Source organism: Hippoglossus hippoglossus, chromosome 18 (assembly GCF_009819705.1).
Source record: "Hippoglossus hippoglossus isolate fHipHip1 chromosome 18, fHipHip1.pri, whole genome shotgun sequence".
Taxonomy (NCBI): domain Eukaryota; kingdom Metazoa; phylum Chordata; class Actinopteri; order Pleuronectiformes; family Pleuronectidae; genus Hippoglossus; species Hippoglossus hippoglossus.
Window position 1 is genome coordinate 10,300,801 of NC_047168.1, and position 15,432 is coordinate 10,316,232.

Sequence of the window (15,432 nt, forward strand, 5' to 3'; positions counted from 1 at the left end):
GTAAGTGAGACAAAAAAAAGTGATGTGAAATGTTAAAAGTGTCAGACTTCTCTCTCTCTCCAGGAAGCAACTGAGACTGATGGATAATTGAAAGTGACACATGAGATCCGACGTTTCAAAAGCACAAGAAACAACATTAATCCAACTGAAGACTGCAAGAGAAACTGTGAGGCAGAGAAAAAAAGACAGCGACAGCCACTTCTCACAGTAAGGATACGCAGCAGTAATTATAGGTGAAGGCAGAGGCGTCGTTTCCCATCATCCCTGAGTTCTTTACACAAACATGGATCGTCTCTGATGGCTTCCACCTCAGCTCACCTTCCGGCACACATCTCAAACCCTGCGGATCACTGCTACCTGATCACCATCCTCTCCTCTTCCTCTCCTCCTCATATCTTCTAACCTCTCGTGGGCAAACGTTTTGTTTTTGTTGACATTTCACAAGAACACAGAGCACAGGGAAAGGCGAGCGGAGCTTCCGATCAATAATTAAGGGATTAACATCAGAAAACAAGTTAGCGGTTTCAATATTTATACAGATGCTGACAGCGGGAGTACACCTAACCCTAACTCCGATGATGGAGAGGAGTCACAGCGAGTGTAGCGATAAAGACGTCGGATCGAAACTAAACCTGAAGTCGTTTGGCAATGGTGAAATGGTGGAGTTGAACTTGGACCCTGCAGCTGCAGCCAGTGTGTGAGGAGGTGCACAGAGGCCGGCTCATCACTGGGAGGTCACTGGTTCAACTCCCTGGATGATCCATCAGGACGAGGTGAGACAGTGAATCATATCGTTGTCTCCCTCTGAAACAGATACTGAATGAATGGCAGAGACGCTACGAAACTATTTGAGTCAAGCTGCACAACCTGTGTTCACCAACTGCAAGGTGAATTTTAAGATTGTGCAATCAGATAATATTTGACACACTTTCCAAAGGCCCTTGATTTGATTTTGAAATACTCCACAAGAGAAGATGCTACTGGGTTAGAATGTGAAACATGACGGTCCAGAGACAAAAGAGACTTTTACACATGAAGGACACAGCAGGAGATTTTCCTGCTGTGTCACAACAACAGGAAATGGCTGCAACATTCATTCAAAATGAAATGAACTCACTCACTCAGACATGTTACCAACAACTTCTACTTATAGACAAACTATAATCAATTCTTTGTGCTGCATTACTTTCAGTTTAAAGAGCTATGAAGATCGTGCGTCTACTTCGGGGTCACAAAGGGAAAGTAGCACTTTTCATGACCAAGTGGTTCACGAGAGGACAAAACAGCAATAAAATTAAACACAAAATAAGAAAAATGTTAAACTAAATTTAAAAATGATTAGAATTCACCCAGAGATTAAAGATTTTTTAAATATATTATTATGTCTCATGTGATTAAAAATTCTCTTTCAAGAACAAAAAGCAAAGCACGAGCATTTGATCAAGGGCAGGAGCTTTGATTAAAAAATAAATGTTTTGAAACATGAAGATTAAACTGCAGTTGCAATTTGCTGAGTGGAGCAGGACTTGATATTATAGAAGAAAATATTTCGTAACATGAAATCCAATAATTCCTCCATCTTTCTTACATCACTACATTAGAATCCGACGCTAACAGAATATACATTTCTGTAGGATTTTCAAGTGTCACATTGGATATATTATATTTTCTCAAATTCACCTCAGTCCTCACACATGCACCCTTGAATAAAGACTAAACATCTGAGTGATGAAATCTATTAATCCTGAATCACCACTTTACAAAACGCAAAGCAATAACTACCACAGAGTTTTATTGTACTTTGTATTGAGTGTATTTTTAAGCACCGGACATAATATTCTATTTGCTATATAGTTTTTACTGTATTTAATTTTATTCTGTAGGACTTTACTTATTATAATGCGCCTTTGGGGATTGGGCCCCCCCAGGTCTATTTTTTCTGGGCCCCCAAAGTCCCTTGAATCGCTGCTGAGCTGAAGTACCGAACCTTTTGCCCACTGCTGCTCTGCAGAGTGTCGGAATATGACAGTTATAAATACCAGAGCATCGTCTCCTGTCCTGAATCAGTGTTATTAGAGAAAAACTTTTTTAATGAGAAGAATTTTTACCCCGTTGACACACATTACAAAGCCAAAATATTTTTTGCTCCTGTCAAGTTAAATCCGCTGCACCTGAGGGGCCCATGTCAGCAACTAAGTGTTACAACACAGCCACATCAGAGGGGGTTCATTTGTCATCTGTTAGCACATTACAACACATCACAGGAAACAATAGACGCTCCAGCTGCACTGTCAGATGTCTGGCCTGGATTCAAACCACTGCATGTGTGTGAGAGCGTGTACGGGGCTCTGCCTGAAGGTGAAAAACGCAGCAGACTGTTATAAATCCAATCCATCTTCCATACCTGGTGTCTGTGGATGTGCAGCCTTGACACTCAGCTGGTGAGCTCAAGTCCCAAATCAAACTCTCACACACACTCCTCCATCACTCTGAAGACACACAGCTCCAAAAAGTGAGGAGTAGGTTTTTGTTTGGACATGTGATTCTATTCTCTTTTCCTTGTGGTCACAGACAATATTTTGCATCTTGTAGCAGAAAAAAAGCATGATGTGCACATTCATTTCAAGGCTTCTCCCTCATTTTTTTGTCCTGACATTTTAAAATCTATCTTTTCTTGTGTGTCTGTTTTGGTCTGCAATACAACAACTTTTTTTGGGATGCTGACAACACTGGGCTGAAATGCAGGCTTATCCCTGAGCTTATCACATTCCCACAATATAATAATAATGGTCCAGGCCGGGGGCGTGGCAGTGGTGGGGGAGTTTTATGAGAACACCACATGGGGTCTCATCAGGAACCAGAGCGCACCATGAGGGAGGCAGAGCTGCGGCTGGACGGCACAACTCCTGGCACACATGGAGACGCACGACAAAACCATTCTATTCTACACGGGAGATTCTATATTATTCCATCTAAGTTAGCTTCATTCACCTTGGTGAGCAGGATGTAGATCACAGCCTCGGATTCTGCTAAATGGGGGTCCTTTCATGCGCGCGTATCCGTGTCGTCAGATTCGTAAATTGGCCGCGGTGCCGCGCGTTTTTTCGTGGACTCTCCAGCCTTTTTATTGAGGGAGTGAGGGTGAACCCATGCCCACGTCCAACCACCACGGGATTTATTCACATGTAAAGTGCTCACAGTCGGGATGGATTCCCTTAACGCGAGCGGGATGGACGCGTTCACGGTGATCCATCTGAATTCCTCCTCCTGGAGCCTGGACAGTGGATATTCTCTGGCAGCGATCGCCGGCATCGCAGCTCTTGTAAGTTTCCTCATCCTCTTCACCGTGGTTGGGAATATCCTGGTGGTTATTGCCGTGTTGACGAGCAGGGCACTGAAAGCCCCACAGAACCTGTTTCTGGTGTCACTGGCCACCGCGGACATCCTGGTCGCCACTCTGGTGATGCCCTTCTCTCTGGCCAACGAGCTCATGGGCTACTGGTATTTTGGAAAAGTTTGGTGCGGTATTTATTTGGCTCTGGATGTTTTGTTCTGCACTTCGTCTATTGTGCATCTGTGCGCAATAAGCCTGGATCGCTACTGGTCCGTTACGCAGGCGGTAGAGTACAACCTGAAGCGGACTCCTAAACGCGTCAAGTGCATCATCCTGATCGTGTGGCTCATATCTGCGTTCATCTCATCTCCACCTCTCATTTCTATAGACAGCAGCAACGACTTCAGCTCTCAGCCTCAGTGCGAGCTGAACGATGACACCTGGTACATCCTCTCCTCAAGCATCGCGTCCTTCTTTGCGCCATGCTTAATCATGGTCCTGGTCTACATCAGGATATACCAGGTGGCCAAAACCAGAACCAGGGCCATGTCGGGAAAGGATCCCAGGCCAGATGGTGCCACACAGACTGAGAATGGGCTGAGCAAAGCCACCTCCCCTTTCAATGGCGAGAAGGAGAACGGCCACTGTCAGTGCCCGCCTACGCCCAGCCAGCGCACCGTCACCGTGGGCGCACAGACCGAGGATGCTGACATGGAGGAGAGCAGCTCCTCAGAGGGCAAAGGTCACAAGCCCCAGCCCCAGGACTCCGACAGAGCCAAGAGGCCCAGCCAAAAGAAGAGCTCCCTCACCAAACAGCCCTCTCGCATCGCCAGAGTTAGTAACAAATCCATGGACCTCTTTGCCTCCAGGAGGAAACGACGCCGGAGCTCCTTCGCCAGGAAAAAGGTCTCCCAAGCCAGGGAGAAGAGGTTTACATTCGTCCTGGCTGTGGTCATGGGGGTGTTTGTGGTGTGCTGGTTCCCCTTTTTCTTCAGCTACAGCCTGTACGGCGTGTGCAGGGACTCCTGTAAGATCCCCGACCCGCTGTTTAAGTTCTTCTTCTGGATTGGCTACTGTAACAGCTCCCTGAACCCTGCCATCTACACCATCTTCAACCGGGACTTCAGGCGAGCCTTCCAGAAGATCCTCTGCAAGTCGTGGAAAAAGTCCTTTTAGGTGGAAAAAGCAGAGCTGTTGCACCTTGACAATCTTACAGGAGATATCTAATTGAACTTTTAAAAAAAAAAAAAAAAAAGGAGAAGAACCCTGTGTTTGTCTGTTACTGCCACTTGTTACTCACTGTTGAGTCTCATTGTCCTGTTGTAATTCAGCCATGGACTTTGCTCTCTCTAAGAGCTGCAACGTGAAACATGTTTCCATTACAGCCTTTTCCCGAAGTGAGCTCCACAGTTCTTTTTATCCCTGTTGAAGTGTTGCTGTAATGCTTTATAGTCCATCAACGTCAATCCAGCTTTCCTCAACATCCACACAAGATACACACATGGCCGGGTTTATCTGCTAGGAGGCCCTGAGGGCAAATATAGTCAGAGGGCCCCCCTCAAACCCCCCTGAGTTTTTCCTTCTCTCTCTCTGCTACATGTGCATTTTATTTTATGTCTTTTTGGGCTCGAACAGTACCTGGCCACAGATTTGCTGTGTGTTCATCTGAGTTAAAATATTGAATCTGAAGAAATATGGAAGACATAAAATGAGAAAATGGAGGTTTTAAAACTTGATTTTGACACAGGTGATGTTTTCAAGACAGAGACTCGGATCAACAATAGTCTTTTTAGGGCAAAGGGCATTTGTTCACTTTCTAGACAAGGGTTAGATGAAAAGATTGTTTTTACTCAATGACTGGTTACCTTAGCTTAGCATAAAGACTGGAAACAAAGGGAAAAGGCTAGCCTGGCTCTCTCAAAAGGTGACGAAATATGTCTCATCATCTCTATAGCTCATTATTTGGCATGCTCCCTCTAATTTGTTTAAACTTTAATACAAAGTGTAAAATCTTCAATTCCCTGGTTTGAAAGGTGCAAAAATGTTGGTCTTGGCTGAGACCTGTTGCTAGGCAATCAGTGTAAAACCGTCATTCAGAGGCACGTCGTCAGGACAAGAGAGGCTGATTTGTCAGAGCTTAAAATAGACAAATCGATCAAAACGACACCGAAGTGTCAACGACATCTCTCCTTAAATCTCAGAACAGGACCATTGCTTCTATCTTGTAATTTACTGCCCTCTTGTGGCAACAGTAGGCTATTGTCTCTGGACAATAACCCGCTATAATTCCCGTCATGCTTCCTGTCGTGTCCCAGTGACGGAAGCTGGGATTTCTCAAGCAGGAGGAGGAGCAGCACTGTGGAGGTTTGCACATGAGCACCGTGGGTAATCCAGGGATGTTTGACAAGTGACGAGAAGTTATTTTACTTTTCAACACGTGTGACGATGAGGGGGTTAGGGTGAGCCTTGAAAGACATTTATTAAAATGAACCATGTAAAATATCCACTGTTCAGTTTAGTTATATTCATATCTTTATCCCTATGTTAATGAAGGTGTTGGATTCTCTGTGTTTGAGAAGAGGTTCTCAGCTCTGTTTGCACATAAGAGGTGAAAGGTCACCTCAAACCCCTGCCATCATCCAGTCTTATGCTAAGCTAACAGCTACAGATTTCCAGTGCATACAGAGGAGTGGTGTTGATATTCTCTCTAACTCCCAGCAAGAAAGCTGACAAGCATTTTTCCCCCAAGATGTCAAATTATTCCTGAAGATGTCATCATTTAGCCACACTGAGGCGCTCATCATGTCAGTGCTGTGTGTTTTAGCTTTTAATATTTGTGAGGGTAAATGTAATTCAAAGAGCACAAACCTGTCCAGACGCAGTAAGTCTGAGGCCTGCAGCAGTTACACCAAAGTTATTTTCCCTGTGTTCCATTTAAATAACTTTAGTGGCCTGAAAGGCTAAAACTATCAGTATTTAATGAAATAAATAAAATATAAAACGAGGTTCTTGGAGAAAAGTCTGAAAAACAATGGTTAAACCAAATATGTTGTGATTCTCCTTCATGACCCCCCCCCCCCCACCCCTTATTTGTCTCTTTGCAGGTCCTAACCACTGACTCAGTCAATACAGTTAAATCATGTTGTTCCTTGTGTCCTTTCTGCCATGATGTTGTCGCCCATGTCAGCTTTCACCTTTTTGAGCATCTCTGCTGTAACCAGAGTCTGAAACTGACTAATGGCCCAACAGCAGACTTACTTACCACAGTCTTGGTGTGTTCATCTAATATTGGACCTAAAAGCCTCCGGATGGCACAGTGAAGGGCTGACGCTCCAGACTATAAGCTAATTTCTTTTTTATCATGTGCTGAAGAGATATTATAACTACTGAGTATTTATGATCAAATGCATTTACTTTGCATTCATTTTGAAAGAAACTACCTCTTTATTTGTGTGTTTTTTTTGTTGTTTTTTTAATTTATATTTTGCAAAGTGCAGTACACATCTTTCCTCTGCTTAAGCTGCCTGCTGTCGTGCACAAATAAAAGATGACAAAGTCCCATATGTAAGCAGTGTTGTGGTGTTACAACATGGAGCCTCGTTGATTGCTTTGCACATGTGCTTTTAGTGTTTTGTATATTATTTCAATTGTGAAACAGAGGCAGAAATTGTATCTAGACTTTATATAAAGATGGATGACACTACAGCTTCAAAGTAAAGCCAAAGTGTCTTGATTTCCCCCTGGTGGCTGGCTGCAATATAGGTCATGAATCCCACCTGAACCATGTTGGTGGATGGGACGTGAACCAAACTAAAAAGTAAAAGTACACGTCAAGTACATTTTGTTTCAAGTAATGGTTTCTGTCACAGATGTATCACCAAGTGTTAATCTTTCCAGTAGGTTGGTTTTTTTAACTGATTGACACACACTGTCTCATGATTGGTCGAGCATGTGTATTTGTGAGACCTCGCTCCATGCGCATTCGTACCCCAGTATACTTAGGCCTTATTTCTGGATAGTTGGAGAGAGTGGAGGTGCATCATCCATCTTAATATAACGTTTATTACGCCAACAGTTTTATCACAAGCCAAATAATTTGTTGTCATCAGAAAATAGCACATTTCCTTTTTAGAGAATAGAATAATGGAGTTTAGTGGTGTCTGTCTATGTTGTAGCTTTACTTTCCAGCTGAAAGAAAAAATCACCATCTATGTGTGAATCTAGTGAGATTCTCACATTTTGGTCTTAATGTTTACAGTTACGTCTGAGTGGGAACTACAAACCTGCCCTTTATCTCTATCATCGGACTTTACGGTGACGATGTCGTTGTTACAGTGAAATCAGCAAGGATGTCATGATAGGGTGATATAAAAGCATCCCTCTGTTGGACTGTGGCCGTGCTGGTTTCAGGGTGCTGGTGACCTTTTCAGCACAACACGTTTGATGTTGTCCCTGGCTGCCTTGTGATCTAATATTCCCCCCGGAGCCCCAATGGACAGGAGGGAGGTGAAACTGAATTCCCCTCACCAAACTCCTGTGCTGCGGCCGGGGGCGCCAGCAGCCAAACGCCATTTGTGACGGGTAAAGAGTCCATGTGCCACTCACTGAGAACTAGAGAAAACACTGTCCCGGTTTGTGTCATTGTTTGAATAAAGAGAACAAACAGTTCACCTCAGGAAAATGTTTACTGACGATTGTTGGATACACACAGGATCTATATGTGCACTCACTCTGCACAAAGATAAGCACAAAGATGTAAATGTTGGAAAAAAAGTACTCTTTATGTTGAGAATTTGGATATAAAAGGCAAAAGGGAGAGGTTTGCTTGTTCGAAATGTGTCTTGGGATATTTCTGGAGCACTACAACTGAAAATAATAATTTAAAAAAGATGGTGGTTAATGGTGAAAAGTCTGAAGTTGGATAAAATGGGTTATTCCACATGTTAGAGTGTTGTTTTCACGCTGAACCTTCAGTGGGGCTGCAAACAAATTAGCCGATGCCTGGCAGTAATATTTAACTTCAGATGAGTATTTGATAGACAGCCATACAGTCAAGTTTGCTGAAGCAGCATCAAAGCGGCACGACTCCTGAATCTCCATTTCAACGTGTGATGAATTAGGCAATCGTGCATCGCAGTGTGGCTGTCGCACATGATGATGGAGAGCACCACAGATGCCGTTCACACACACACCCTCGCTCGCTCTCAGCTGAGCCCCACAATCTGCTGCCTGAGCAGAAAGCCGCCGGGCCGTCCCGGCAGGCAGCTCAGACGTGACGACGCCTGGATGACTCAGCTGGGAAAGAAATGGCTGAACACCTGCAGCAGATTTTCTCTTCAGCTGAACTTAGCGTCTATGACTTTTTAAACAGAGCTTTTGAGCCACAACTTCTGTGACCACCAGACAGAATAATAAGTGTTAAAAGTTCATTAAAGTAGACTGGGAATAAAGATGGACGACAAAAACAAAGCCAAAAATATCCGATGCATGCTCTTGACCAAGGCCGAGTCTCAGCTGTCAATCATGACGCTTGACCTGTGATAAAAAACGACATAATAAATGATAGAAGTCACCTTTTGCTAACGTGGAGGAGGCGGGGCTTATGACCTGTACTGCAGCCAGCCGCCTGCGGGGGATCAAAAATAATTTGGCTTCACTTTTGGGGGAACCGTCGTGTCGTCCATCTTTCTTAGATGAGACTGTTATTTGTTCTCGTCCACAAAATCCACAGAAAAAGACCAAAACCAACAATGAATAAATAATCCTGAGGCTAAACACTGAACAATTTCCTCAAACACCTGCAGTGCAGTGTTCAGCGAATGTTATCCAAGCAGGTGTGAACGGTTCATTTGTTGTGGAGTAACATGCATCTGGCGCGCTCCTGAGTAATAACTCCAGGACTACGACTTCAAATAAACCACAGTGCCCACGTTCGGGGTAATGAAGGAACACCAGCGTGAATCACTGATGCGTTTTTAATCGTTTTTGGACAACAACAGAATCCTACAGCACAGGGGGGAAAAGTCACATCAGGCTCCTTTGCCAGATGTATTACCTCAACCAAGGAGGATGTTTGTTTGCTTGCTAGCAAACTACTGAGGGGATTTCCACTGAACTTGGTGGAAGGACGGGAGATGGGCCAAGAATGACCTCATTACATTTTGGCTTGGATCTGGGCAACGGGGAAGTTCTGTGATATCTTTTTCTTGTTCCACTCTGTTTCTTTGACACTTTCACTGATTTCTCTGAGAACAATTCAAGGGATCTTGATTAAAGTAATCTGGCATGTTTAGGGAACGGAAAAAACTATGAATGTGTGCAATTTGGTGCAGAATAGATCCAAATATAAACCTGGATCTAAATGTGGTTTCTTCAGGGGGTAGGTCAGCTGCTCAAGTAGGGAAATTCTCCCAGTAGCTGAGATCACATGAATTCAATAGTGAATCAATAGTTTAAATAGCTATAGAGCTATGTCCATAAATACTTAAATTGTCCTTCTCCACAAATGCAATTACATGAAATCCAATTATTAAGACGGACACAACTCAGCCATTTTAAGTATTCAAGTCCTTTACTTAAGAAACACTAAAATAACACTTTGAAATAGTTAAGTTTGCAGAATCTGTTGACTTGAGCTGTAAATTGATATCTGTAAACACTCCAGCAACCTCACCCGACACCACATTACTTATCTTTACATTCAGTCTGCTCTGTTTTTATTATCTCCTGTTGTGGGAACAACGGGGGCACAGACAGACCCTTGAGAGAAAAATAGAATAAACCCCTTAAGTCACTTTTATTGTTTTGTTTGCCTCAGTGAGCTCATCCAGCCTCGGGGAAGGCGTGAAGGCAAACAACGTGCACGACAACGACTCCTCTGCACGACAGACGACTGCACAACCAGTTGCAGCTGTTCAAATCCAATCATACATAATGAGCTACTTTTCCATGGTAACATTGCCAACAACGCAGGGGGGGGGGGGCCCTCTTTTCGTCAAATCGAACTCGTAATATTAATTACAGCCTGGAACTCAAAGCCTGAGACACTGTGTGAGTTTGGTGATGATTACTCGTGCAGAGGGCGCGAGGAAACAAGATGCGATTTATTATCATCTCATAATGCGACCGTTTCATGTGCCAACATTTGTGATTTGTCACGAGAGAATAACTCCAACATGAGAGGTTTCGATAAATGAGCTTGAGTGTCGTGTTTGTGCTGCTGAGATCGAGATGAACAGATTGGACCTTTAGCACAGCAACAAACAAACAAACGTGAAAAATAACCCATGTGCAGGAATCAGCATCTCGTTTGCAACATATTCTATTTTTACACACTCACCCGTTGCCAAGTGGAAAATCTAAATCCAATTTATAATAAAACCCATTTCACTTTCTTTCAATAAGCTACATTATAGCATTACGCTAAACTAAAAGGTCCAAATAATTGTGTTTGCAGCAGGAATATGAGACTTTGGTTCGATTAATCTATCATGAAAGGGTTTTCAAGCATCTGAAGTCTCAATAGCAGCAGTCGTATCAGTCAAATTGGGATGATGAGCTCCGTTCTCAGACATCTTCAGTTGAAACAGGATTACACCGTTTACTCGTTTCGTACCAAGAGCCATTTAGGACACTACCTGCCGTGCTCTCAACCGAAGGACACATGCCGGGCGACACAAGTGCAAATGGGAAAGAAAAAGAAAATGAGGCAGGGTTCGCTCTGCATGCAGCAAATGGGATATTCAAACTCAAACTGTGCCAACATCGGAAAAGGTGGTCGCCATGCAGCTGCAAATTCTCAAGCGATTCCTTTACAAGTCAATTTGTTTTACACAAAATCCCCAGGAAGTTTAGGTAACACTAACCTACAGTAAACTGAAACAGTAGCTGCTGGAAGAAGGTGAAAAGTCATAATAAAAAGGTTCTGAAATCGTCATCCAACAAGTTTCATTAGCCTCAAAATAAAGTTATCGCCATAGAAATGTAAAGACAGGACATTTTATACTGACTAAAAATGTGTAAATTGATTGATGCAGAGTATGTTAGAGCCAAAACACCTTCATCTTTAAATTTGGTCCATAAGATGTAGTAAAACGTCATTCATTTCTTATAGAGGCGGGTTTGCCATGAGAAAATCTAAATATCCTGCAGGCTGCCTCCCTGTGTGAGCGTCCCCAGATCCCCGAGATGTGGCGATTAAAAGTCTTGCGTGGAGAGAAATGGGAAGATTACAGTGTTTCACAAAGGCCTTTAACGTCAGCTTCCTAAAGCAGCTCTTTTCAAGTCTCTAAACAGCTTCATAACAGCGACTGTGACTTCACTGCTGAACAAAAGCCTCAGGAGATGAGCGGCGGTGGTGGCAGCGGCCTCCCTCAAGAACATCATGTCTCTCTCTCTCTCTGTGTGGGTGAAGTCTTATCCTGCCACGGCTGACTCAGTCACTAACTGTGTGTTTGCTGTGGGATCACTGGTTTTGTTTGATCACCTGCCGGCTCACAGATTTGGCTTTGGTACCTGTGGGCAACAGGAGCTCAGCGAGTCCAAGAAGGGGAAACAAAAAGGGTTTGAAATGAGGAAATTGCCACTGAGGTTTTTGTAGATTTGACGATTTTAGGCAAATAAAAGGACTCTGAAACTTGAATGGATGTTAATACAGTTAATACCAGCTACACCGAAAAATTTAATAATATAATTAAGTTTTTTTTGTCAAATTAAAGTTAGTAATTGTGTTAATATAACTTCTTTACTATAAATTGAACAAACTTGATTTAATTGTGTGTTATCAGTCAAAAGTAATTTTTAAAGTTGGTCCAACAGTTTTCTTTTTTCAGTGAATATCGTAGCACTAGCTTCAATATTTACTTTACATCAACTGCTGACGTGTGTGTGTGTCATTACTTCCATCGTCCCGACTCCAGCCATTGCTTTTTAATTTTCTCATTCAGATGCGGCCAAATAAACAGGAAATGAGTTGAGATGACCGAAGAGGACGGGGAGTCATCGGGGAGTACACACACAGAGAAATGATTGACGGAGCAGTTTTTGCTAATTCGCAGCATTCTAGGTAAATTGGGAACTCGGCTCCCGGGGAAGAGGTCTGAGGTTTTCAGTTAATGGAGTGCCTCGTCCCGCACCACACGGGCATCAGAGTGTTCATCTTCTATTAAGGATTATTGCTACTGAAACAACTGCTCCACCCCCCCCAAAAATTCAATATCACGTCGTTTATTACAGGCAGAGCCATCAGGGGAAATCAGAGATACCTCGCATAGATTCTGCGTAGAAGGCTGAAGCCCCGGCACTTACAACTTCTCGTTTTTAATTCCTGTTTAACATTATCTCATTGAAGCTTTGACACCAGTGTCCAGTCTCTTCTTCTGCCGTTTCCTGACGAACTAAAGTACAAACGCTAAGTTAGCACATGAAGGTGAGAGGCTCCACTGAAGAGGTCCCAGAAGATTGTTGTGCATAAAGATGAAGTTTAAGATAAAATTGTAATAATCTCCAACTGCGTTCGTAAGATTGAGGCGTTCATTTAAAACCTGCTGATATCAGCCTTTTTTTTTAAAGGTTAGATCACTTTATGGTTAAAAGTGATTGGACTAGAATGTGTCTGGTAATGAATGATACTTATAGTCTTGCTGCATTGAATGTAAATGTAACCCGGGGAGTTATTAAATCTAATTTCTTTCATACCGGACTGTATTTTCTGGATGGAGCTGCGCAGTAAAAAGAAAACCCTCCACTCGACTGTGTTTAAATTGATCTGCAGAGCTTCCTCATTACTTCCATGCTCCCACAGATTCAAAATCACATGCACATCCTGCGTATTCATGGTGCGAGTTTCACCTGCAGACTAAGACGAGCCACCAAACACCCCTGTTTGTGACATGTGTGTTTACTGGAGGTTTTTCATGCCCGAGACCCAATTTTCACACAAATTCTATCGAAGCCAAGGTGACAGAAATGGGATGTAGCCTGAAAAGTAATGAGATTAAAAAAACGTTCTCGTCCTGATGCTCTTGTGATAAACGTGTCCTGAGATTGGATAAAGGGCGCTGAATAACATCTTCCCTTTTCCATAATGTCTTTATCTCCCTTGCTTTTGCACAGATGGGCACTAAAAACGTGATGGAGATAAAAGGTAATTATGAACCAGCTCACAGACCTCACCATCAGGTAATAATTATATCTGTTGTGTTTTTTTCCCCATTCACCTTTACCTCTTCTTTCAATAAATCTCAAAGAATAATTACTACATCAATTGCAATATATATGAGGACTCCCATGAAGAGCGCAGCAAATCCCCGAGCGTGAGCGTACATATGGAAGGCATTGGCCACGTTGTTAATGGATGCATGAAAGTAAGAGTGAAACCCCCGGGGGCCCATCCAGCGTTCGTTGTTCCACGGCTCCTTAATTACTTGGAAGGCTGAAACTTAGCAGACGGAGCCGGCGAGACAAACGAGTCCCTTAATCATGACCTACAAAGCTCTGTTTATCAACAGGAGAACCGTGTAGACGCCGTCACACGATGGGCGGCGGCTGGGTTATGGAAAGTGACGACGTGGTCACAACCAAGTCCGGCAGAACGGTTGGAAGGAAGATGCTTTACTTGATGTTTTATCTTTGTTACAGGGCGGTTGAGAGGCTCAGAGTAAGTTCACGTCTTCTGCAGAGAGCGGTCAAGCTGTTCCACCTTCCTCCACCATTAAGACACCGATTTCTCCAGAGGTTTGAATGTATCTTTGTTTGTTCTAGTCCTGTGATAGTCTGACAACATGTCCTCGGAGTTTCATTGCCTCCTGAGTAAATCAGGTCTTTCCGGCCAAAAATTCTCAAAAGGATGCACCGATTGGATCTAAGTTTAGGTTCATGGGTCAAAACAGTTGATGGAAATCGACTGGAAAAGACTCTTATCTCTGATGATATTTACCCGACCTTCAAATGGAAACCCTGTCCCCTAGACAATACCTTTACACACCACGAATTTCCAAATAGAAAATAATTACAGTTAATCAACATCTGGCGAGTGTTAATACGAAAATATCCAACCCTGCAACACAATATTTACTAAATGCTATTTTCCCTCTCCACTGTCCCCAACTGTTGGGGTTCTCTCTGTGTTTTGGCAAAACTGAATGGAATTGAACCTGCAAGACGTGCACAGCAAAATATTACAGGAAACAAAACAAACACAAAATCATCTCAATGTCTAATGAATACAAATGTACATTTGTACACCTATAAAACAACGGGGTGAAATTTGATCTGATGGAAAATTGTTCAGAAGGGAAATGATGTGACGACAGGGAACTCAGTGGACGACAGTCATTACCGAAGCTACATTTTCTCCTTGAAAACCAATTTAACAGCATCTCCAGTAAAAATCCATTCCAACAGAACAATCCCCGTGAACACCGACAAGAGCCACGGCACCAGCTATTGTGTCTATTGCCTGTGTTGAGTGTCGAGCTGAAGTGCTCAACAATCAAACGCCCGTTGACAATACATTTATTACATATATTATACACGCAGGATGATTATTTTAATGGATGAGAGAGGAAAAGGTTGATTTATAAACTGCTTCCGTTCACAGCTCGTTGTATTTGTCACTTCCTCTCAGCGGGAATGAATTGTTGTCTGATCAATGTGGCTGTTGATGGAAACACAATGTCGCCGTTGTTATCATCGGTGTCATCGGGCGATCTGCGGATTTCCGAGTCAATAAAGCGAATGTCAAGACTCCTCTGGCTGCGAGCCAATTCCGACTGAGACGGCACCATTTCCTCTACCAGTTCTAATCAGGACGGGATGCTGGATTAATTAAAGGAATCGACTTGTCAATCAGCGGCAAACTTTAATCGACACAACCCTTGAGGCTTCCATCCTAATTGTAAAAGTAACCTGTTTTTTTGCTGTCCTCAAATCGCAGTGTTTCACGGTGCCAAGGTAAAGCACAGCTTCCAGTTAAGAGCTCTGTCGTTGTACAGAGTGCTGGAAAAGCCCATTGTCAAGGATTTCACATTGTTCGCAGCCTCTGGAGAGGAGCTATTATTTCCACACCTGCCTCAGCGGTGCCTGTTATCTCTGCAAAT

The 15,432-nt window shown here is 43.2% G+C and overlaps 1 protein-coding gene and 1 long non-coding RNA gene across 2 annotated transcripts; one reads left to right on the plus strand and one right to left on the minus strand.

The window, feature by feature from the left end:
- Window positions 1–2,827: 2,827 nt before the first annotated feature.
- Window positions 2,828–4,943, plus strand: LOC117752021 (alpha-2 adrenergic receptor). The gene has a single exon (XM_034569129.1). It carries the CDS (start codon window positions 3,206–3,208, stop codon window positions 4,508–4,510), a length of 1,305 nt encoding a protein of 434 aa, XP_034425020.1. The 5' UTR covers window positions 2,828–3,205; the 3' UTR covers window positions 4,511–4,943.
- Window positions 4,944–4,963: 20 nt separating this feature from the next.
- On the minus strand, window positions 4,964–12,379 carry LOC117752025. Its single transcript, XR_004611976.1, has 3 exons — window positions 12,367–12,379; window positions 7,264–7,266; window positions 4,964–5,799 (listed from the first exon to the last, which is right to left on the minus strand). It is a non-coding gene; the product is annotated as an uncharacterized LOC117752025 (long non-coding RNA).
- Between the last annotated feature and the right edge of the window lie 3,053 nt (window positions 12,380–15,432).